At 37.0% G+C, this 23,009-nt stretch overlaps 1 protein-coding gene across 1 annotated transcript in view; it reads left to right on the top strand.

Moving 5' to 3' along the window:
• The first annotated feature begins 330 nt into the window (after positions 1-330).
• Positions 331-23,009, top strand: part of mtnr1bb (melatonin receptor 1Bb) — a 50,540-nt gene continuing 27,861 nt past the window's right edge. Inside the window, exon 1 of the mRNA XM_030154303.1 lies at positions 331-1,561. Coding sequence (XP_030010163.1) covers positions 1,354-1,561 — 208 coding nt within the window. The 5' untranslated portion in view covers positions 331-1,353. The remainder of the gene's footprint in view (positions 1,562-23,009) is intronic.

Below are 23,009 nucleotides of genomic sequence, written 5' to 3'. Positions count from 1 at the left end.
GTTGCCACCAGTTACCCATGTTAGGATGAATGGGATTAGACTGCCACCTCCACTTGCTCTGACTGCACTGTGCTCAAAGTGCATCATAAAAATGGCACCCTGGTGTAAGCATTCACACACTGGTATTAGTCCAGTGCTGCTCTAAACTCTTATACAGCATATACTTTTGTTGTTGTTGTTGTTGTTAAATGTTAAATACATCATTTAAAAAAAAAAGAGCCACATCAATTATAGCTCATTTTGTGATGTTTAATTGCTGTATTTAACACATCTGTCATCATCACAGGCTAATGTGACACATGTTCCACATTAATCACAGGGTGCAAGATTGGACTTCCCGTGCAGACCCACCGTTGTGCGCACACTTGGAGCACCTCGGAGCATTGTGCAGAGATCAAAGACACATTCTGGGGAGTCACGCTGGGAATAGACAGGGGAAAATGAAGGAAATCTGTGTTTGCTCGCACACCTCAGCGTGGTACGAGGGAATGGAGAGAGACAGGCGTAGACAGTGAAAAGGAAAGAGGAAAACACTTGGAGTTCAAGTCAGTGGTAATGTGTTGTCTGAGAAAGCCCAGTCTCTCTCCTGTCCTCCCTCTGTGGATTTCTCCACATCCTGCTGTGCGCCTGACTGTGGGCTCCTCTGTGTGATATTTACCATTTACCACAGTGCCGCCTCGCCACGCACAGAGCCGGATGGATACGTCGTAGTTCAGAGCAAAAAGCAAGGGCAAAAACAGAAATGGTAAGAGAAAGAGCGCAGTATGTTTGTGTGCTTGTTCTGTGAGGAGTAAGTTCACACACGCAAGGATTCGATGCGATGCAAAGGGTTTGACCATTTGAAAAGGAGGATCCTACATGTTTGCAATGTCGTGGGCGCATGCAGACGGATGGGAATTAGAGATGCCACGAAGGATGATGACAGGAACACTTGAAGAAGACGAAGACATAAAATATAAATGTTTTAGTCCTTCTGTTATTGAATAATGATCCAAGTGGTGTAAAGACAATTCACAGATTACGCAGATTATATTCCAGATTGATGTTGTGCCACCGTGTGTCCGAGCGTTACGTGGCACATGGATGGACGACTTTTACGTGAAGACAAAGAAAGCCAAGAGTCTGTGCAACTTTATATATATATATATAGGTCACACGTGATCACCGCTTAATATCAAGTAACTCACGTCGCCTGGTTAAAGACGCAGACTTGACGTGCGCTCTTAAGGAACTCGGAGAGAAACTCAGGTGCGCTCCATGGGTCATCCAGGACAGACCGGTACCGGTGGTACCTGCGGGACATAAGACAACAGTTCTAGACCTCAAAGCGGTTTTTAGGGCTGTGGGCCAGTGATGCCGGACACATTCACGCTCATAAAGAACCGGACAGAGCCACGGCTGGGGCAGCTAGAGCGCACACTGGCCACGGAGGGGAGCGCACGCCCTGCCTGGGTCATAGCCATCCTGGCCAGCGTGTTGATCTTCACCACGGTGGTGGACGTGCTGGGGAATCTGCTGGTGATCATCTCTGTGTTCAGGAACAGGAAGCTTAGGAATTCGGGTAAGCTTTTTTTTTTTTATTTGTAGGAATAAGACAGTGAATGTTGGGAAACTTGTCTCTACACTAACTTTATTTGCACTTTTGTGTTCACGATGGAGATTATTTACTGTGATATTAAATATGTACACAATAAGTGAATGAAATGTAGGTATATAACAGTTCTCATACACCTCTTCTCTGTCTAATTTGCTTGTGTACAGTCAGACCCTTTTCTTTCTAATGTCACCAACGCCAATAGTGTCAGAAAAGACACGCTTCTTAATTTTAATAAAATGTACATCAATAATAGTCATGAGAGAACATCATCTGTCTCAGGTAAGTGCTCATGATTTAGGGCATCATCCTGCTCCTGTCAGCCTGCATAAGGATCTTGCCAACATTGTCCGGACACATATCTTTTCATATCTGAAAGGGAAATTTACAGCAGGGAATTGGAAAATCAGTTAGTTAAAGGAAATGCTCTACTACTGTAATAACAGAGTGTATATTTTGTTTTTGTTTTTTTCCAGAAATGTCAGGAATTTACTCCTTCCAGCTCCACAAACATTTCTTTAAAATGAAAAGATATATCACCTTGAGAAATTACAAAAGGATGTTTTCACTATTTGCTAACATTTGACACACAAAGATGACTGAAAAGAGGACAAATTAAAAATGAAAATAATGATCAGTTGTAGTTTTTATATAGAAGGCTGCAGGATTGCTATGAAACATTTAACTTTCAAGAGTAGAGTGTAGAAAACACACCAGTGGTCAATTATTCTTACTTTATACCTTGAGGAGTTCAATTTAATGTAACAGTATGAGGTTTCTTGCCTCTCCTGTGCGCTTTGTTTGGTGAAGTTCAAAGGTAAACCCACTTGTACTCAGTGTTGAAGAGCTGGTTAATAAGCACAGGTGAGTCCTTTTGAGAAGCCGACTATAATGGTGTAGATGAATGTTTGCTGATGTGAATGTGTGAAATTACCCAGGAGGCTTCATGCTGATACAGAGGAGCATAAAGCCAAATTAGAAAAACGAGGAGATGGTCTTTCAATGAACCATCTCTCTGGGTAAAAAAAAAATGTACTTCAAGGGGTTTAATGGAATTCTTTTATACTGAAACTAAACACCTTTCAAGGATTTTCATAAATCATCCACAATCTTTGATGGTTTTTGGTTCACCACACGCTTTGACAACACACAGATGGTTTTCTGAGTCTGAAAATTATCAACACAAATTCATAACTGAAGTAAATACTCCATCCAGAGAATGCTTAAAACTGTTAAAAGACCAAATGTGAGATTAGAGACTTGTCAAGATGGATATTTTTGTGCAGTGAAGTCTGCTGCACTGTGCTGACCTGCTATTTTTCACTTTATCAGGCAACAATTAGGGCAGGAAATATGCATTTATTTGCATATTCTGTAAATCAGCAACTATTTGCCAGCCAGTAGGATGCAAGTCTTTCCTTCTTATTAGTTGAAGGGCAAAATACCCAGAGAATTAGGGGAAAAAAACAACAACTTCCTTATATTTAAGGACATTATGAAACTCTATGTTCAAATGAGAAAACAGTTTTTCACTCCTTTGTTGAAGCATATTTCTCTTTTCCGAGATGGACACAGAGATCAGTGGAGCGTTTGAATACATCCCTGTTTTTCAGAGAAGGACTCCCACATTCTGCACTCTGGCTCAGACATTTTTCTTCTTTTTCATGAAACTAAGGTTTAGGTAAGGTTCAGCTTATTCATAGCGCTGAATCACCTTAAACCAAGGTTATTTATTGAAGCTGCGAAGACACGAAACTTGACACGGAAAAGTTAAGAAGAAAGAAGCACATTTGTAAGAAAAATGTCAAGTACGATTTCACACGTGAAGAGTCGCCTATGAAACTGCACTCAAATGTTATCAGTATGGAAGAGGACAAACTGAAGTTAGACGGCAAGGTTAAGTTAGATGCCTTAACACAGTTATTCAAATTAAGTGAACTCAAAGTGAATTACAGTCATTTTGTGGGTGAACAAGACACAGATTATGGGTTATTAAAACCGAGATGCATGGTTGCTGTTACAAAAGAGCATATATTAAGCATAGTTTAACATATTTATCGCTGCTGCTTTCCATTTTCACTCCCTCTCTGTGATAAACCCTTTTAAATGTAAAGCCAGACTAAAAACACATCACACAGAAGTGCACAAAGCCACGTACCCCCAGTAACCCACGTATCAAACATTCATCTGTGGCATTTTGTTCTGCATATTAATCTCACAGTGCACTCACACACATACATACAACCACTCTTCGAACATCTTCATACAGGATAAGATCACGCTCTATCCTGCAATCACATTTACCCTTTGGCAAAACACGTTTGTCTATGCACCAAGCGGTATAGGAGTACCTCTTTTGCTTCTCAGAAGGAGTACTTGCAGCTTGATTGTTGATGGATCAGGTGATAATGATGGGGTTTTTTGCTGAATTAGGGTCATGACCCTCGCTGAGAGGCCAGACACTAAATTTTGCATTCCAGGAGGCTCAGTATACCCGCTCTCAGTCCTTAAATCATATTTATCTACAATATATATATCACATCTCTGTTTAGCTGCTATTTTTCTTATTTTAATCTAGAATTTTCAGTCTTTTGCTCAACCTACAACAGCAGCTTGAACTCATGACATGTTAACTCTTACATAACCTGTCCTGAATTTCCTATTTTACTAATTGGATAAGACCATCCAGGGAAAAAAAAACATTTTAGCTCCCCTGATTTAGTTAGGGGAATGAAATCACAGCAGATCATGGAAATTTGCTTGTCTGTATATCTTTTTTTTTTTTTTTTTTTTTATAGCTCACCTCTATGGAAAAAAAACAGGGATAAAATGCCTTTTTTTTTTCCCCGCAGCTCTCACACACTGTATTTATACCTTAAAGCTGATCTCCCTCTCAACTAAACAGCCCACTCAGCAGTTTAGAAACCACGCAGAAAGCCACAGTCATGAACTTGAATGACGGCTGATTGAAACAACCCACTCAATAGTTTAAAGGGGAAAAACACCTGACTTGAAAACAGTGTATAAGAAGTCGCTGCAGGACCAGGGAGTAGCGTATTATTACTCGCTTTAGTTTCAGAGTTTTTTGCTGAAGTCCCTGCGGTGAAAAAGGTAAACTCCGAGTTGGGCCATTATATTTTGGTAATTGCTTGATTATTGAGGGATGTGTATCTGTTAACTAGTCACAAAATAGTGATCTACTGTATGTACAATAAAAAACACATTACCAGAAGGAGCACAGATATATTTTTCTGATACTAAAGTGGAATAAGGACACCTGTGATTCATACAAAACTCACATATCCTCCTGAAACCCAGAAAATTTAAAGTTTTAGCTTTTTTACATTAAAAAGTTGTCTTGATTGGAAACTGCGTAATGTAACAGTTTTTTCAGAATTTTTTTTTCTTTATTGCCATTATCAGCAAAAGACAAGTATGACCAATAAACAAAAACATTGCCTTGAGAAAAACTTTCACCGTACATAAATGTATGTATGAGATTTCATCATGCAATAAAAGGAAAAAAAAAAAACAAAGGGAGGAAAAGCAGCCTTTCATTGTATATATCTTCCATTCTTGCAAATGTACATTTCTCCGGATTACAATGTGAAGATAAATGTACATCCCTATTATATATATATATATATATACATACATTGTCCACATTTAGGCATACATATTACAGTTATGATGAAACCAATATGTACATATACCATCATATATATATCCACTTTGGGTTGTATCAATGGGGAGAAAAAGAGAGAGGAAAAAAACAAAAAACAAAAACCTGACTGAGATAATCAAGGATTGGAGCCCATCTCCTTTTAAAAGTAGGGAGTTTTAGTTGTAACTGGGCTGTTAAGCATTCCATCATATCCACATGTTTGACTTTGACTAATGGAATGTCCTTTGCAATGCACAGCATTTTTTAAGCAAAATTGTCAAACTTTTGTCCCCTACAGAGGACAAAAATGCATTGCTGGGTCTCAGGAGGATATAGAATTATGAAAGTATCCTACATACAGTAAAACCATTGTTATGTCTTCTCAGGAGGCTTTTCTTACCCGTCATGCTCTATTGTATATTAGCAGGTTTGTGTCTGCACATGGAGGCACATAAACACACAGACACCACTTACATATGCATGCATTTATGACACATTAGAGAACAGCTGCTTTACTTTCAGTCCAGCACAGGCTACTACGCGTGTGGTTTATTGTAAGAGATGTGTGTCTCTGTACACCAGTTCTGCTTTGTCCTCTGATGTTTTGTCTTTAAAAAGCACTCAGCTACACACTCTAAAGCGCTCTAAAATGCTGCTGTGTGCCTGTGCGCAGAAACACATGCAGCAGACTCAGGAATCTACAGTAAATCCACATGTCTTAATGCGATATTGTTCCTTCGTGTGTAAATAGCATATGTAATGTGTAAGTAAAAGAAGTGCCTCGTACAGTTGTGTGGGGCAGAGGTTTTTGTCCCCTGAGAATTGTCTTTGAAGGAGCTTAGGTGTTGCAAACCTTCAAAGAGAGTTAGACAGGGTAACACATTACAGACTCTCTTCAAAGAGACTTTATTTACATCATACCCCCCCCCCTCTCATTCCCTCTCCAGCTACTTCCCTCCAAAGCTCTCTGCCTCTACAAAAATAATGCTTAAAATATTCTTTAGTTAAGTCTGAGGCTTGAAAAAGCACTCTTTACTCAGCACAGTGTTTTATAGGCAGTCTATCTCTATCCTTCTCTCTCCGTGGTGCTAAAACATTCAGACCCACCCTCTCACTCTGTCTTCCTCTGTAATCCTAAAACATTCCAACTCTGTGACTACTAGCGCTACTAAACACAATTGCTGTACTTTTAGTTTATCTCACACTGATAAAATTAACAAAGCAACCCAGTCACCAAAAAAAAAAAAAAAAAGGTTGCCGTTGTATGTTTCTGCCAACTGTGGATACTTATAATCTTAGCAGAATTTGCCGTTGGAAGCAAAAGTAATGTGTTATGTTCTATAAAAGAGAGGTGGGGTGAGATTTAATAGGTTTTCTTCTTCCCACTCCTTTTCGAGCAACACATATTGAATTTACTTTGTTGTTATAAGTGTGCATATATTGTCTTGATCGCCTCGATTTATTAATTTATTTGCTCTGCTATTAGATCCTTGTACACACAAAAGTTTTGTTTTTCTTCTGCTCGAAACAATTAAATATAATAATAATCTACAAATATTTTGGTTTTCCTCAATAGGGAAAAAAAAAACTCTAAGACGTTTCTCCTTTATGTTGAGACAATAAAAAAGCTTTGGTTTGGAGTTTGTTATAGATTGTGGTTTTAATTTAAATATTGCTAAACATATTGTAAGTCATTTTTATCATGTCTCTGCAGACTTTCTCTGTGTTAAAAAGCATCTTTGACAAATCATTACCATGTGCTGTCTGTGCCTAAACTACACCATAAAAATGGTTAAATAGTGACTTTATTTGTCTGTCTGTCTGTCAGCAGCTTAGTGTCCACAATTTAGGACAAATCATCCGGATGTTTTTTTCCTGATGTCAGAGACTGCAGATTATGAAATAAGCATGTTGTTATGGAGCTTGCCTTAGTGGAAGATAGTGTTCTGTGGATGCTGTTTTCTGACGAACAGGGTTTGATTGAGTTTACATGTGGGTGCGTCTATGAAACTGGTCCCTAAAAACAGGACATGGGGGCTAAAAACTCAAACCAGATATAGACTAATGTTATGAAGGAAGTTTGGAAGCACTTTGGGTCTGTTTTAAAAATAAATATTAACTGAGATAAAAGAGAAACAATTTTTCAGATTAAACACATTTTTATATATTTTTTATATTTTTTTATACAAAAATCTGCATGTAACACGGTAAAAAGGACACGAAAATGCGCTACTATTTTTTGGAATATCTTTTTTTTCTCTCTCAGGTACATTTTGGAAATCGAACTCATTATGCATGGCAGAGTGTTTCACAAAAATGACCGCTGTTGCAAAAATCACTCACTATTTATATGTGTTTAAATAGGCAGGTTCCACATGTAATGCGATTGGACATGATGGATTACACACAAAACCTGGAATGAGACTGCTGATTCATGAAAATGTCTGGATTAGAAAAACCACTAAGATCGTCACATTTAACACAGTGTCTTTATTTATAGTGGTATAGAAGACCATTTCAAGCCATGTTTTCCAGATCAAATGCACTGACACCTAGGTAGCTTTTCCTCTTCCAATTTTGGTCCTATTTTTGGTCCCAATGTTTTATTAAAAATTCATTAATTTTGAGATGGCTCTGAGCAAGAGTATAATTTTTTTTGCATTTATCTAAGGTCATCATTAGCTACATCCTGAGAGGAAATATGTCTACATTTCTCTTTTATTATTGGGTCTAAAAAGCAGTAAAAATGCCAGGTACCAAAATGAACCCAGTTTCATAGAAGCACCCTTGTATCTAGAAATCTTGAAATGAAATATAATTTCCATTTAGAGACATTGGGGTTAAACATCTCTGTTGTTTTTATATGCATGGATACAGATTTTATTACAGCAGCAAGAGGGAGTAATATGGTTTAATTACATTACATCACATCAATGCTGAACACCTACTGACATCATTGGCACTTTAGTTTGTCTGGATAAGCCTAGGGCCACAATTACTTACTTACATGTGGGTTTACATAAAGTGGATGCATGCACATCAGTTTTCTATCCCCTGAATGTAGCAAGGCTTCTATGTGTGCATGTGTTACTGAGGAAACAAGTGAGTCAGAGCAAGAATCTGTGAGTCGGAAATGGAATACTTTGGCTTTTTGGTTTTTGGGGCAGTTCCTAAGTCTACACATCTTTACATTTTAGGCATTTAGCTGACACATTAATCCAGAGTGTCTCCCAGTGAATAACTTTGCGGGATTTCTGTGTCTTGCTTTAAGACATTTTGACAGGACATAAGGCTGTTGGCAGACTATTACAAGGAATGTCTCAGAACACTTACACCAACCCTCTGCCCTGCCTACACTGATAATTACTGAGAGATGTACATTACTTGTCCATTTCTGTAATACGCAATGAATGAGTCAACAGAAATAAAATTCTGTTAGAGATTAACATAAGCTATTATCATATTTTTTTCAATGCATTTGACTTTGAATGCCACAACATCTGCTACATTCAGTAAAACACTATTCTTATTCCTGTCTGCTTGAAAAACCAATGTAGTAGTCATAATAGTAGAGCAGACACTGTATTTGTCCTGCTTCATGACACAGGAATTATAGGCAGGCTTTTCAGTGAAAATAAAATTGTGACATTAGGTTGAACAAAGTTTGGAAGGATGTCTTGTGCATTTTAGGATGCTGTATTCCTCAGTCTTAGAGTTCAAGTTCAACACAGTTTATGAGAGCAAATGAGCAAGATTTTTACATTTTGACACTTCAGTAAAACAACAATTTAAAGAAGGCTTGTGAGACATACAGGCACAGACTGTTCCGTTTATTTTTAAACGTGTAGATTGTCGGATTTAGCAGCATCTAGTGGTGAAGTTGCTGACTGAAACCATATTCATTCTTCTCGCTCCACACGCCTTTTTCCAAGCAGGTGAAAGAGGCCTGCAAAACCTTTAAGGTCTACTGTAGAAACATGGAGGTCTCATAAATAGGGGACCCACTCCCTATATCGATATAAACCAGGAATAGGAACATGATCCAATACATACCGTTAAACCGACATGTGCATGCACCTTCAGAGTGTACTGGTAGAGAAGCTGCGAGTGAATAAAAATTTTGGAAAGATATCGAGATGCATCGGTTATTGAATGTTTGTATCAATAACATTCGATCCATTCAATAGAATATATTTTTGCTTGCATTTAAAAGTGTTACTATTTATTTGGGTAAAGTTTTTCTTTTCTGAAGACCTACTTTTAATGTTGGGCCATGGATTCGCAAATCTGTTCACTGTACACTATAGTATGAGCTCCGCTGATGAACTGTGGTACATGCGACACAGATGAATACTATATTGATTCGGTGAGGGAGCAAAAAGTTAGAATTCCCCCCTTTTACATCTTAGTTTTCTTCACCATATGTAAATATCTGGGATCTTTATCTTTATTTTAACTCTTCTAAAATGTGGAGAAAATATACCTAAAAAGATGAAACTAAAGAAATGTTATTTCAAATGTGTTGGTAAGTTCTTATTAATAATTTGTTTATGAGGAAAAAGTCAAGGCACCCTTGTCTTCATTATTTTAAAGATAGAATCCTGAAAAAGCCTCTCTAACAATCTTCAACTGGTTTCAATCTGCATTTTAGGCATCGGGAGTAACTAGCGGCATTGTACCTGTGGTGCCATTGTACAATAGCAGGAGAGGCTAAAATCGCCCAGCACACCTCACAACATTTGAATACGGACATAAAATTGTGCCTAGTAGATAGTCAGGTAATGTTTCTATTCATTTGGTGAGTTTGGCGGCGATCGGGCCTGTGAAGGTCTGTGGTGAGCTTGGATTTGGTTTGAGGTGAGCTGGGACCCGGTCCGAGGTGAGCTGGGACCCGGTCTGTGGTGAGCTCAGACCCAGTCTGAGGTGAGCTGGGACCCGGTCTGAGGTGAGCTGGGACCCGGTCTGTGGTGAGCTCAGACCCAGTCCGAGATGAGCTGGGACCCGGTCTGTGGTGAGCTGGGACCCTGTTAAAATCACTCAGCATACCTCACAACATTTGAATACGGACATAAAATTGTGCCTAGTAGATAGTCAAGTAATGTTTCTATTCATTTGGCAAGTTTGGCGGTGATCGGGCCTGTGAAGGCTGAGGAAAATCTGTACAAACGCCCTCCTAAGCTGCAACATCGATCGGACGGACGGACACAGAACATGCATTATATAGTAGGATAACAAACATAAGAGTGTCCCAACTTTTCCTCCCAAACATATTGAATTTACCAACATATTTTTAAAAACATTTCTTTAGTTTCATCTCTTTTGGTATATGTGCTCTATATATTAGTATTGTTATTTTTAAAAATCTGAATCCCAGATATTTATATGGTAAATAAAACAAATTTTAAAGGGAGTGTCCTAACTTTTTCACATGACTGTATGTGAGGCATGTGTTCTGAAATTGCACAAAAGCCAGTTTGTGAAAAGTCATGGTTTTATTTTTGATAAATAAATAATCAAGCTCATTGAATTGTACTGCGTATTCTTGTACCAAAATGAATGTGTTGAATCAGAATGTGCTTAATCCCTTTATATCGTGATTTGGGTGTGAATCGTATCGTATTGCATCCCGAGATACCACACACGTATCTTTAATATATTAGATCGGAGATGCTGTATCGAGATGCGTATCGTATCAGCCTTAAAACTAAGATTCCCAACTCTGTTATAAAAATAACTCAAAACACAACTATGACTGATACAGAGGACTGAACTCAAATGAAAACATAGTCATGAATATTTGTTCCATTTCTGCAAATAGATCCCCTGATTCCCACACACTGCAGCTTTAAATAATGGATTTTCGCACTTACTGTACCATTATAACTTAGCCTTTCTTCAACAAGGCACATAGAATGTAAAGATTTTAGCTGGCATAAAATCCCCTCATCATAGTTCTCCCACCTCCTCTCTTCTCCTAAGTTTAGAATGGATTTTAATATTCCCCGCATCACTTTTAAAACATAGTTATGCCCTTCATTTCCACTATGACCCAGTAGGCATCCTCAAATCCTTCACTCTCTCTGGCTGCACAGTAATTTATGCTCCCGACCAAGGTTTTTTGCCATCGGGGCACTTGGATGTTTGATTTTAATTCATTAATATCAAAACAGAAGATCAGCCAGCTGAACAGGTTGTCAGATCAATCAGATTTTCTTTAATCCTGAAGAGCTTTCTCAGCTTTCTAGAGCACACTTTTCACCAAACTAGGGAGTTGTTCAGCTCACGCTCTCCAGCCGCCAACCCTATTGGAATCTTTTTATGTGTGTAACAGAGGAGATAGATGCACAAAAAGGAAGAAAATCACAGAGCAGGTAAAATGGAAAAAGAGTGTTAAGCTGTTGCACAAAAAGAAACGAGGAAGATATTAGACACATGGGTTTTGTTGGAAGTTTGATTTGGATTAATCCATTTACTTGAGAGTGAATAATTTGGAATCACACATAAAAATTGCAACTGACATCCCATTTTACATCCCATTGTGACAAATATTAGCCTCTCTGTCTGGATTCATCATGTAGTTTCACGTAGAATCCATAGGGGAGCTGAGTTTCCACTGATCTATAATGCATGGGAAGAGAGTGTCTGTGTGGCTTTGGGGGATTTTCTGTATGTGTCGAGGCTTTGCCATATAATTCTTTCATCATTTGGTTTTTCTGTTTTTTGTGTTACTCAGTGAGTATTTAGGCAGAAGTGAAGGTTGGACATGACTGCTGGGGATGTTTTCAGCAGCTTTAAGTGCTCTGGGAGTCTACTTCAGCCTGAGCGGTGCCCAGACACTGTCCTGTATCTTTTGGGTGAAGCACGACTTCTGTAATTCCCTTGAACACAGACAGCTGGATAAAGGAAGCAGGAGGAGCTCTGACCAAGCTAGATGGAGAGGAGCAGAGCTGGAGAGAAAGAGAGAGAGAGAGAGAGAGAGAGAGAGATGCAGAAGGCACAGTTTGGAAGCAGCTCAAAACAGAAAAATGACAAAGACAGAGGCTATAAAATAGAAGACGACAGCTCAATGTTTAGATAAAAGAAGAAAAGGCTTGAAATCTCTCAGTATGAAAAGTAGGAGAGTGATGCTGTTTTAGAAAGGGAAGAAGTGCAGCAGAGACAATGTAAGAACTACTGTCATGTGTCATCAGAATCACCCTGTTGTTATCAGTACTTTGGTGCTGTGATGGGGATGATTCAGTAGCACAAGTTTGCACATATGCATGCGCACACAGAGCAACTGACAGAACAATTTTCTTTAATCTAAGTAACCATGAACATGATAGATTGACCCACTTAATCTGCAAAGGAAGTGATCAGTAATTTCATTCCTTCATCCCTTATCAAATCCCATAATGCCTGCTGTATCTCCCCATATCCATAATACATGCATTGTGATAATATGAAGTGTATTATGTAACAGTTTCGCAAAACCCTCAGGCAGCAGTGGGTGAAGAGGTGGAAGAAGCAGGAGATTTCCTGCTAGAGAAGGAGGAGAAATGAGAATGAAAGGAGTAGGGAGGTGAAATAGAGAAGATATGAGAAATCAAGTGCAATCTAGGATGACAAAATGAGAATAGGAATAGAGTGGAGAGAGGTGTTGCTGGAATGCGCAGCCTCGTATTCATGCAAAAGACTCTGCAAACAAAAGAGACAAACAGAATATTTCAAACATACCAGTGAGAGAGTCAAGCAGGATGGGAGACGAAAGCCTCTTAACTAAGTACTGCAGGATGCAACTTTACAGAAATGCAGATGAAGGCTGTAAATGATAATGAAGATTTTAGAGTCCAATGTGAGGCATTTTACAGCCAGGAAGTTATTTCATGTCAGAATTTGTGCCTCTGTGGTGGAATAAGTCTGCTTTTTAGTAATAACGTCACAACAAAGTAGATTTAAACAATTCTGTAGATATCACAACATTAAATCATAGATATATTGACATTATTGGGACCTTTTTCATTTGAAGAAACATTGTAATTTCCACTAAAAGCAAAAGAGATCATTTTACAAATGGCAATATCCTGTCAGTGATATTAAGACTGAGTGGTTTACTTCAAAGATGCAATAGATTTCTTAGATCTTTTATTTTCATTCAACTATTTTTCTATTTAGTAAACTATAAATACTGTTAATTAAAAAATTATCCTAGATATTGAATTGATTAAAAAAGAACCATGTTACATGGAAACATCTGTTTCATATTGATTTCAAATACCCTGCATTGAATACTTAATCAAAATTTAATGACCTTGTCTTATGGTGTAGTCTGTCTTATATTCATTAGAAGTTGAAGGCTTTCTGAGTGTCATCGTGATGGTAAAGTGGAAATGATATTATTTCTAATGTTAATTTTTCCACACTTTCCCCTCATAGAAGTTTTCTGTGAACATCTCTTTTATGCTTTGGAAGGTAAAAGGTTGGAAAGACAGATAGAATTAGACATATTAGACATATTCTGATATAATTACAGACACATGTAAAATGTATCTGGTAGGGCTTATCATACTGCTCAAAATATTTATTTAGCATGAAAAAAAAATGTTTATTTAAGAGGTTTTCAAAAAAGCATATTTGTGAAGAAAAAAAAAACCTCTCCTGAGGGGTTACATGTCCTTTGCTTTCTGTGCATCTGTTGCAACTTTCAATCAGAGCGTGTTTGCATCGCTGGTATAACTTGGCAGGAAGGGAAGACAGTTTGAGTACTCAAATGCTGTGCATCCAAAATGTCAAGCTTTTTGATCAAACACAGAATGCCCAGAGAAATTAAAGCCCTTCAAAGGCTGCAGCTGGTCAGCTGAAAGTAATTCTGTAAGGTTTATGATGTGAGAAAGCAAGCCAAACATTTTGCATAACCAAAGCGATGGTACCTAAAAGACAATCCTTTTTTTGTTTTGTTTTTTTTTTTGATGGTTTCACAATCAATATTGTCAATAGGCTTTTCTCTCTTTGTGCAGTGTGGATTTATTCTGGATTTTTATTTTCCCTATGTTCACTGTTATAATGATGAGCTAAGACAGCTTTCTGATTTAATCATCTGCTTTGCTTTACAGTTCAGTGTGCACTTCAAAGGTCAATCTCCTAGGACTAACCAGACTTAATGTCTGCCTGCTTCACTCAGTAGAAAAGCCAGTAAGCTGCTGCATCACAGGATCTTTTGGGTCCAATGTGTAAATTTACCAAATGGCAGATATAGGGAAACATATCACTGGGAATTTGAGCAGATGGGTAACCTTTTTCTCCTCAAGACAAATGTTGGAGTGGTTGTTAATAATGTCTCGTGAAAACATAAAAATACAGTATGTGCAAAGTCAGATCATTTGTTCTTTGTACTTCCGTCCCCAAACTAGCAGTTGAAGTACCATGAATGTCCTCTGTGTTTAGGGACAGACTGAGGTATATCTGCTGTTAAACCTCACAGCCTGGTAGGGTTGGCAGTGTGTGCTGCCAGGCTGAGCAGAACGGCATTTTTAATGTGAAGGAATAGAGGGGAAACGGACGAAGCCTGGTATTGTGCATGCTAAATGTGGAGGGATACGGAGGGTTTGGCTTGCCTGAGGCAAAGTGTCCACAAAGTGCATTTTGAATGTGAATCGTCTTGACCTGAGTTCATTTCTATGCTTGAACAAAACCTTACCAACAAATGACAACTTCATATTAATACAAGTGTCATTTGTAATCCTGTGATGCACACATATTGGTTTTCTGTTATTCACTGAACATGATGTTGAGAAAGATTTTATCTGGATTGAAAGGCAGATTAAGGTGGATTAACAGCCTTGTAGAAGATAAACATTTGGCAGCAGTGTCTCCATTAGCTTCTGATAATCTGATAGTCCAGTACAGTCAAGTCCAGTACATCTTTTATCCACAACAGTCAAATTTACTGGAACTCATCAGTGGCAACAGAAGGGGAACTTTGTGGTAAGGATACTTCTGCCAAGGCCCCTCAGGCTGTCATTCAATCAGATCTTAAAATGATGGAAAAAGTGAATCTGCCATAAAATGTTACAGATTCCTCTTTAGCCCTTGCCCTACCCTTCTGCCAAGTTATATGAAAGTTACTGAATAATCCTGCTGACAGTCAAACAAACCAACAAATAGAACCTATTTGTCTACGGTTACTGTATGCATTACCAAAAGTTATTTCAGAGCAAAGTTAAATATTGTAACATGGTTGGAGGATTAGTTGGATGTTAACTCAGCGTAAATTAAATTATACAGAATGTGCTTTTAATTTGGCAAGCTTAAAGTTAACAGCAAACAAGACATCCATAAAAATGGATGAACAGGAAAGGGATTGTTCGGCCTATGGCTTTCACTAATGGTGCACTTCAACAAAAATACAAACACAAAAAGGCCAATAAACATTGCCATACACACATTAACCCCAAATTTACACTAACACCGCAACCCTGCTGAACCCCTGCACATAAAAATAGCCCATAATCAAACTACATGCCCAATACCCACAATGCAATGTGGTAAACATGCCACAATATGTTTGACATACCATTGAAAACGCAGAACCCTACTCATGAGGCAAAATGAGAAATCTCTTTGCATCTTGCTAAACAGACTTTTCTCAAAGATAGAAAACACCCAATCATTGTTACAAACCTTTTATATTTCCTGTAAAATACACCTGTATTTAAGCAGGCTTCAAAATGAGGTAGAGGTCATACCACACTGACCGTGAAGCATGTATATCAGGCCCTCAACTGTTGACAGGTAGCACTTGAGAAAAAACATGTTTTGTGAGTTCTAATGATGACATGTTGATAATATGATTGAAAAAGTTACACTTATTTTGTTAAAATATTCAGGTGTTTATATTATAATTATTAAATACTTGTAGTAAATTATCACCTCTGGCCGCTGGCTATTTTGTGACATATTATTGACATTATTTATGCAACTTGAACCTAACCTTAACTTAACCTAAACATTCTTATCATAATGGTATCATCAAATTAAAAGTGGGATCTACAGGAAGCATTGCAATTAAAACATCTCTTCAGTAGAACCTGATGGACATTCATTGTTTGCAGCAGGAGAAAACTGTTTTTAGTAGTTAAAAAAAATAAATAAAAACAAAAACTGTGTAGCCCCTGTCCATCACCAAAAGTTTACAAACTGTCAGTGAGCTGCCATGAGTGAATTTTTAAGTTTAGTCACGCTACTTGAAGTGACGGTATCAATAAAACATACCGTGCCCACACAGTGTTATTATTTTATAAACTCCTGTGAGTATAGATGGAATTTAAAAGTAGAGCTATTATCAAAGAGCTGGTTAACATCACAAAGCATTTAATGCTAGCAGCTAGCTTTGGCTAATGATCAAGTGAAGCTTTTCTGGTACAAACAATCTGAAACTCTCTGTTATCACATTGGCATAATTACTGTTAAAAAGAGGTGACCTTTCTGGAGAGCTAGAAGCAGCGCCAAATCTGATGTAGGTGGTTGCCTCATAATTCAAATGCAGAAAAAAAAAAAAAAAAACCCTGGTTAATCACTAAATTAGTCTAATTTTAATGGGCTCTTCTTCAGCCCACACTCTCCTGTTTTGCCAAGTTTCATGACAATCACTAAAACACTGAAATCGTGTTGAAATCAGCGGCTAATGGTCTGCCACTTCCTCCTCAGTGATATCAACTATTGCTCATGCTGATGTCCCCTTGACTATTTTTCCTCTGCATTCAAAGTGGCGTACTGATTAAATACAGTCAATTCTGGCATAGAGATGGATGAGAAAAGAAAACGTTATTGTCTTCAAAGTGTGAGGGAAATGTCATTTACCAGATAAATAACTGTCTTGTAAGTTGTTGACAGCACGTATACCTCATAAGTATTCCTTTGAGATAAAGCAGAACATTAGCTTCACAGCATAATTGCCTAAATTGTATTTTTTTTTTCAGGTCATAGCCAATGATGAAAAATGAAGCCGCAGTGTTAGGAGAATAAAGTTACGCAGATACCACAATTTGGCCAAAAATATGACTTAAACAATTATGCTATGAGGCTGACGATAAGTTTGTGTGTTGATGTACTTATACTGAACTGATATATGAATAAAAACAAAAAAGGTCCCCAGAACAATGTAGATGACTACTGTGTATTTATATTACCTCTGTTGTAGGAGGATAGAAAAAAAAAGAAACAAAACCAATTTATGTGCATTTAATAGGCATTTATATCATCAATATTCAGCTAAAATTTGCTTAGAGGTTTTATTTATGTCTTTGTGCATAAGAAATCAATATAAGTGAATCTCCAAAGGAACTTTGTGTTGGTAAATGCAAGTTCTGCAAATTTACAGGATTTCAGTTCTGTTGCAACATGTTGATGGTCATAGGAACTATGTTTTCAGGTCAAAAATGTCCAGTTTCATCACAATTAATGCTATATTTTCATGTCACAAATGGCCAAGTTATATTTTAACTGAATTTACCTGAAAAACAAATATTCTATTCTTTTATATTCCCCAATTTTTCTTCCAAGATTATATACTACATATCATGTTTTATTTTTACAGGTTGCAATGTGGAGTATGGTGCTGATCCATCCTGCTTATGTTACGCAAATACATACATTAAGAATGTCACACGTCACTTTTTAAATCAACAGTTTTCTGATAATAAGCATTTTTATAAAGAAATAACAATTCTATATTGTTATTTACTCTTTAGTATGATGATAAACTATACAATAAATAATTCTGATCCTAGTTTTTGCACAGGGATCATTTGTGGAAACGGTGACATGGCTGCCGAGCATCAGTATGATGGGATCTGTAACAACCATGTCACATCTGTCCACTGCCACATTTTGTGTTTTTGTGTCAGCTGTTGTTGTTTTAGATCCACAATACTAACATTTATGAATAAGAGGATAATTAGCAATTGTAAGTATATAAGTTTATTACTAATAAAGTACTGGTACTGACCAGGTCATCATGGGTAATGTCACGTCCGTCCACCAGCAAAAGTTTTCACATACACGTGCTATTCAAAATCCAATATTTCTGAAAATATAGCTTCCACTGTCAAATAATATCAGTAGTCTGTGCACAAATGGATTAGCATTATTTCAGCACAGTTCTATGCATTTCTTACAACTTTCTTTTTTTTTTTTTTTTTTGACAAAAAAGGCCACTCATTTGACCCCCTAATTAAATTTTAGCCGTATTTTATACTGACTTACACTGAACATAAAAAAAGTCTATGTCAGCCAGTCTTCGGTCACATGATGGGCACCAGTAGAAACTGTGAATGGTCAAATTGGCATAGCCAGTACTTCTGTTTATGTCGCAGAGGAAGAAGTGTCATGCCATCAGCCACTTTTCGATCTCAGCATTGCTGAAAAATTGGCCTGGTACTTTTACTGTAATCCTACTGACAGACAGACAGATGGCAACGGAAATATAACCTCCTTGGTGGAGGCAAAAATCAGACCATCTCTCCCCTCTCTATATTTATAGGTTTCCTCTGCGCCAACAGCTTGGATGAAATATTGCATTTCCTGTAAAAAGGAATTGTGCACTGCATGTGAGCAGATAGTATGTAAATGAGAGCTCCAAACTCATGTCATTACAATGTCATTATATTTTATGGATGGTGTCAAGACATAAAAGATAGGCAGCAGCAGGTGATGCCTGATAATATGTAAGGATAAAACTGATAAGAAAATATGTCAATCAGTGGTTCCCAACCTTTTTTTGGCTCGTGACCCCATTTTAACATCACAAATTTCTGGCGACCCCAGACATTCTTAACAGACACTTTTGTTTTGTTTTTTTTACTAAAATTAATTTGTTTTTGATCATGTAATAGTTTGCTATACTATGTTGGAAATAAATGTTAATTTTAGATGACATTTAGTCTATATAATGTATATTATTATGGATGGAGGCAGAAAATCCAGGAGTAGATTACTGCACAAAGTGAAAATTGTATTTTCCTTGGTCAGGATATGTACAGTCAGTTGAACTTGTATTTACAAGGCTGACAATTAATACTGAACAAACAATAACTCAAACTAGGAATTATGAAAGAGCTGCAGCATCTGAAACTGACCACAATGAACATTTGAAAGATAAACAGTACCACAGTGCTTCAGTTTCAGCTTCACAGTTTGTCATGTCTTTTATGGATTGTGATTGTCTCTCTCAACTCAACATATATTTTTTTTTTATTAATTCCTTTTTTTTCTTTTATCAATTACTAGAAATTTCAGGCGACCCCATTTGAATTCCAGGCAACCCCATATAGGGTCCCGACCCCAAGGTTGGAAAACACTGATGTAAATTGATTCAGTCCAGCCATCACTAATTGAAGTATGAGATTAGTTAATGATACAAATATGTCTAACATTAACTTCCAGCTGAAAAGTAGTCTATGCTAATTCAGATTTGATGTTGCCTGTAACAGGTGAGGAAGTGTTAAATATTCACCTCCGTAAACTGAACATAAACTGCAGCTCCAGAGTCTACTGTGCTGTTCGAAAACACTTTGATTATGACAACAAGTATTCAGCTGCTGCAAGGCACACTCAGGCTACATACGGCACCTCTGCATGTGGGAAGACAGAAAGTCTAATCACATCTGATTAAAAGAAGGGGGAAAAAAAACTAATTTGTCACTACAAATCCTGCTCTGAAATACACTGACAGACTTGAGCCGTATTTTTGTGCTGCGTTGATTCACGTGCCTGCGTGGCGAAGGTCAGGCTGGAAACCAGTGTCAAGAGTAGCATCACTAATGTGGTATGCATTAACGATACAAATTGAAAGTCACATACAATGGAGTGGAAAAAATAATATAAACCATTCATGATGCCTATTAACAAATTGATGCTTGAAGAAATATAAGCATTGGAGCAGGAAAAAAAAAAAACATGGGTATGGTTAGTAGATTAAGTCATTTGAGTTTACACTTTCAAGGGCAATTCACATGGTGGAAAACCCTGCTCTTTTGGGCCAATGTGAATAAATACATTACCGTCCAACTGTTATCCTCACATACATGATTATATGTTTTTTTTTTTCTTTTTTTTTATGTTTAATTTTTGATATGATGTATCAGCCAAATCGATGTTTTTGTATCTACAGTCACAGCTAGTCTGATTAACTACAAAAATTCATTTACCAAGCATTTTCATAAATTTCTACCAATTTCTTTAACAATTTGCTTATATTTGACTTTTAAATTACTTTATGTACAATTATACAATTTCAAAATGTTCTTTTTTGTCACATAATATTATTCTTGTTTGTCATTGTTCCCTCAAGTTTGTTTGTTTTCACCTTGGAAACTTTGTTAAGGAGATATAATTAAAAATTTACCAGGGTCACTGCTCATTCTTTCATGCATTATAAATGTTCGTGTACTATTTTATAATTATTACAAAGTTAGGTGTGCCCTCTGAGAAGCCTTGTGTACTTTTAATGATAATTTTCAAAACAATACCTCACATTAAAAAGCGACCCTGAAAAACTTGGGCCTTTCCTCTTCATAAAATATTGAATTATACTTATTTTTTATGTTGTAGCTTCAGCAAACAGTTTTAGTTGATCTAAAGTATTCTGTAGCGTGATATCACTGAAAAACAGCAGAACATCAGGCTGTGCTCCCTTGCCCTGTTCCTGCTTCAGATGACTTCTGAATTACAAAGGTCTTACAGGCAGTGCCGTGAGCTGCAGCCTGCAGTTGAATAGCAGCTAACCTCGTTGGTGAGTGTCCTGCCGGGTCGGAACCAGCAGCACCATTGCCTTTATCTCAGGTGATGAGTAATGAACTGCTGGGAACCTACAGGTACAGCTGACTGGTAGTATACTGGCACAATGCAATGCAATATTTATTCAATATTTATCAAAAATAAATGCACTAGTTTTTATATAGACCTGGTTCATAGCTATACATACTGTTTTACATAATATACATACGGTTTCTATAGGAAATACATACTTTTAATACGATACATACTGTTTTACATAGGTATACATACTGTTTCTGTAGGAAATACATACTGTTAATACTATTACTACAGACACGTACTGTTTTACAAAGATTTTCATACTGTTTTTATAGGATATACACACTGTTATTACTGTTAATACAGATACATACTTTTTTACATAGATATACATACTGTTTCTACAGGAAATACATACTGTTAATACAGATACATACTTTTTTACATAGATATACATACTGTTTCTACAGGAAATACATACTGTTAATACAGATACATACTTTTTTACATAGATATACATACTGTTTCTACAGGAAATACATACTGTTAATACAGATACATACTTTTTTACATAGATATACATACTGTTTTACATAATATACATACTGTTTCTATAGTAAATACATACTGTTAATATTGTTCATAGATACACATACTGTCACATACTGTTAACACTGTAAATTGTGCCTATTCATATTTTATCCAACTTTGTTTTTTATTCTACTAAGTTCTATTCTTATGTTGCTTTATTAAATTGTAATTTTTTGAAATGATCTTGTCTTATCTTATTTTTTAGTTTTGTAATTTGATATTTGCTCTATTCTTATTTCTGTAGCACTGGTGTTTGTACATATAACTGCACTGACTGACTAATTTTGTTGTACATAAAATTAAAATAAAGGGTATTCTATTCTATTCTATTCTATTCTATTCTATTCTATTCTATTCTATTCTATTCTATTCTATTCTATTCCTTTCTGTTCTGTTCTATTTTGTTCTATTTTGTTCTGTTCTATTCCACTCCAGCTGCCAGCTGTTGCCAACTAAAACTACAGTACATTCTCCTTCTGCTGTGAGAAGGTGGTTTGTTTTTCACTGGACTGTGTTGCTCACAGACACAGAGCGTAAAGTGGGAACCTTTGTGACAACAGGGGGGGCTTGAAACTTTCTACACAGATAGACTGAAAATGCAATTCGTAGCTAAGTGAGCGCCAAGAGGGAAGCACAAACCCTTGTGTTGAGTCGGTAGACATGATAAGGAGCTTACCCTCACAGCCAAGTAGACACACTCGCTCTTCGGACTGGGCTCTCTGGTCTTCTTGGTTGGGAGGTAAAGGCATTGTGTGACAAGCCCTCTGAGCAGGAGTGCACTAGTTTTCCCAATGTAACTGAGGCTAAAGTGGCTACTGTATTTTTTTTTCTTTTTCTTACAGATAGAGTGCATTAATAGTTGACAGAACAGCAGGCAAACATCCAGACATCACAGCTGGATATGGTCGGCTGTGGCACCTTTATATCGAATGTACTAATAGATTAATAATGATGGAATTCTCTTCAGAGGGTATGCAGACTGTTAGGAATGGCAGATGCCGCTATAGTATACGCCAGGGCTGTCGACTCATTTTAGTCCAGGGGCCACATATGGCCCAAGTTGATCTCAAGCAGACCAGACTAGTGAAATAATAGGTTAATCGCCTACAAATACACGTCAACTACAAATTTTCTCATTGCTTTAGTGCAAAAAGGTAAAATTAAATTACAAAATATTCATGTTTACAATCTGTCCTTTCACAAAAAATGTGAATAACATTGACAAACCTGAGATTTCTTAAAAATAACTGCAATTTGAACAATATCATACCTCATCTTCGATCTAACTATCATTTATAAATGTGCATTACAGATTGCTGTAGATCTACAGATGCACAAAATATTTAACAAGCATAATATTGTTAAAAT

This window comes from Sphaeramia orbicularis, chromosome 14 (genome assembly GCF_902148855.1).
Source record: "Sphaeramia orbicularis chromosome 14, fSphaOr1.1, whole genome shotgun sequence".
NCBI lineage: Eukaryota > Metazoa > Chordata > Actinopteri > Kurtiformes > Apogonidae > Sphaeramia > Sphaeramia orbicularis.
Note: the sequence above shows the minus strand (reverse complement) of the source record. Positions and strands in the feature narration are given on the sequence as shown.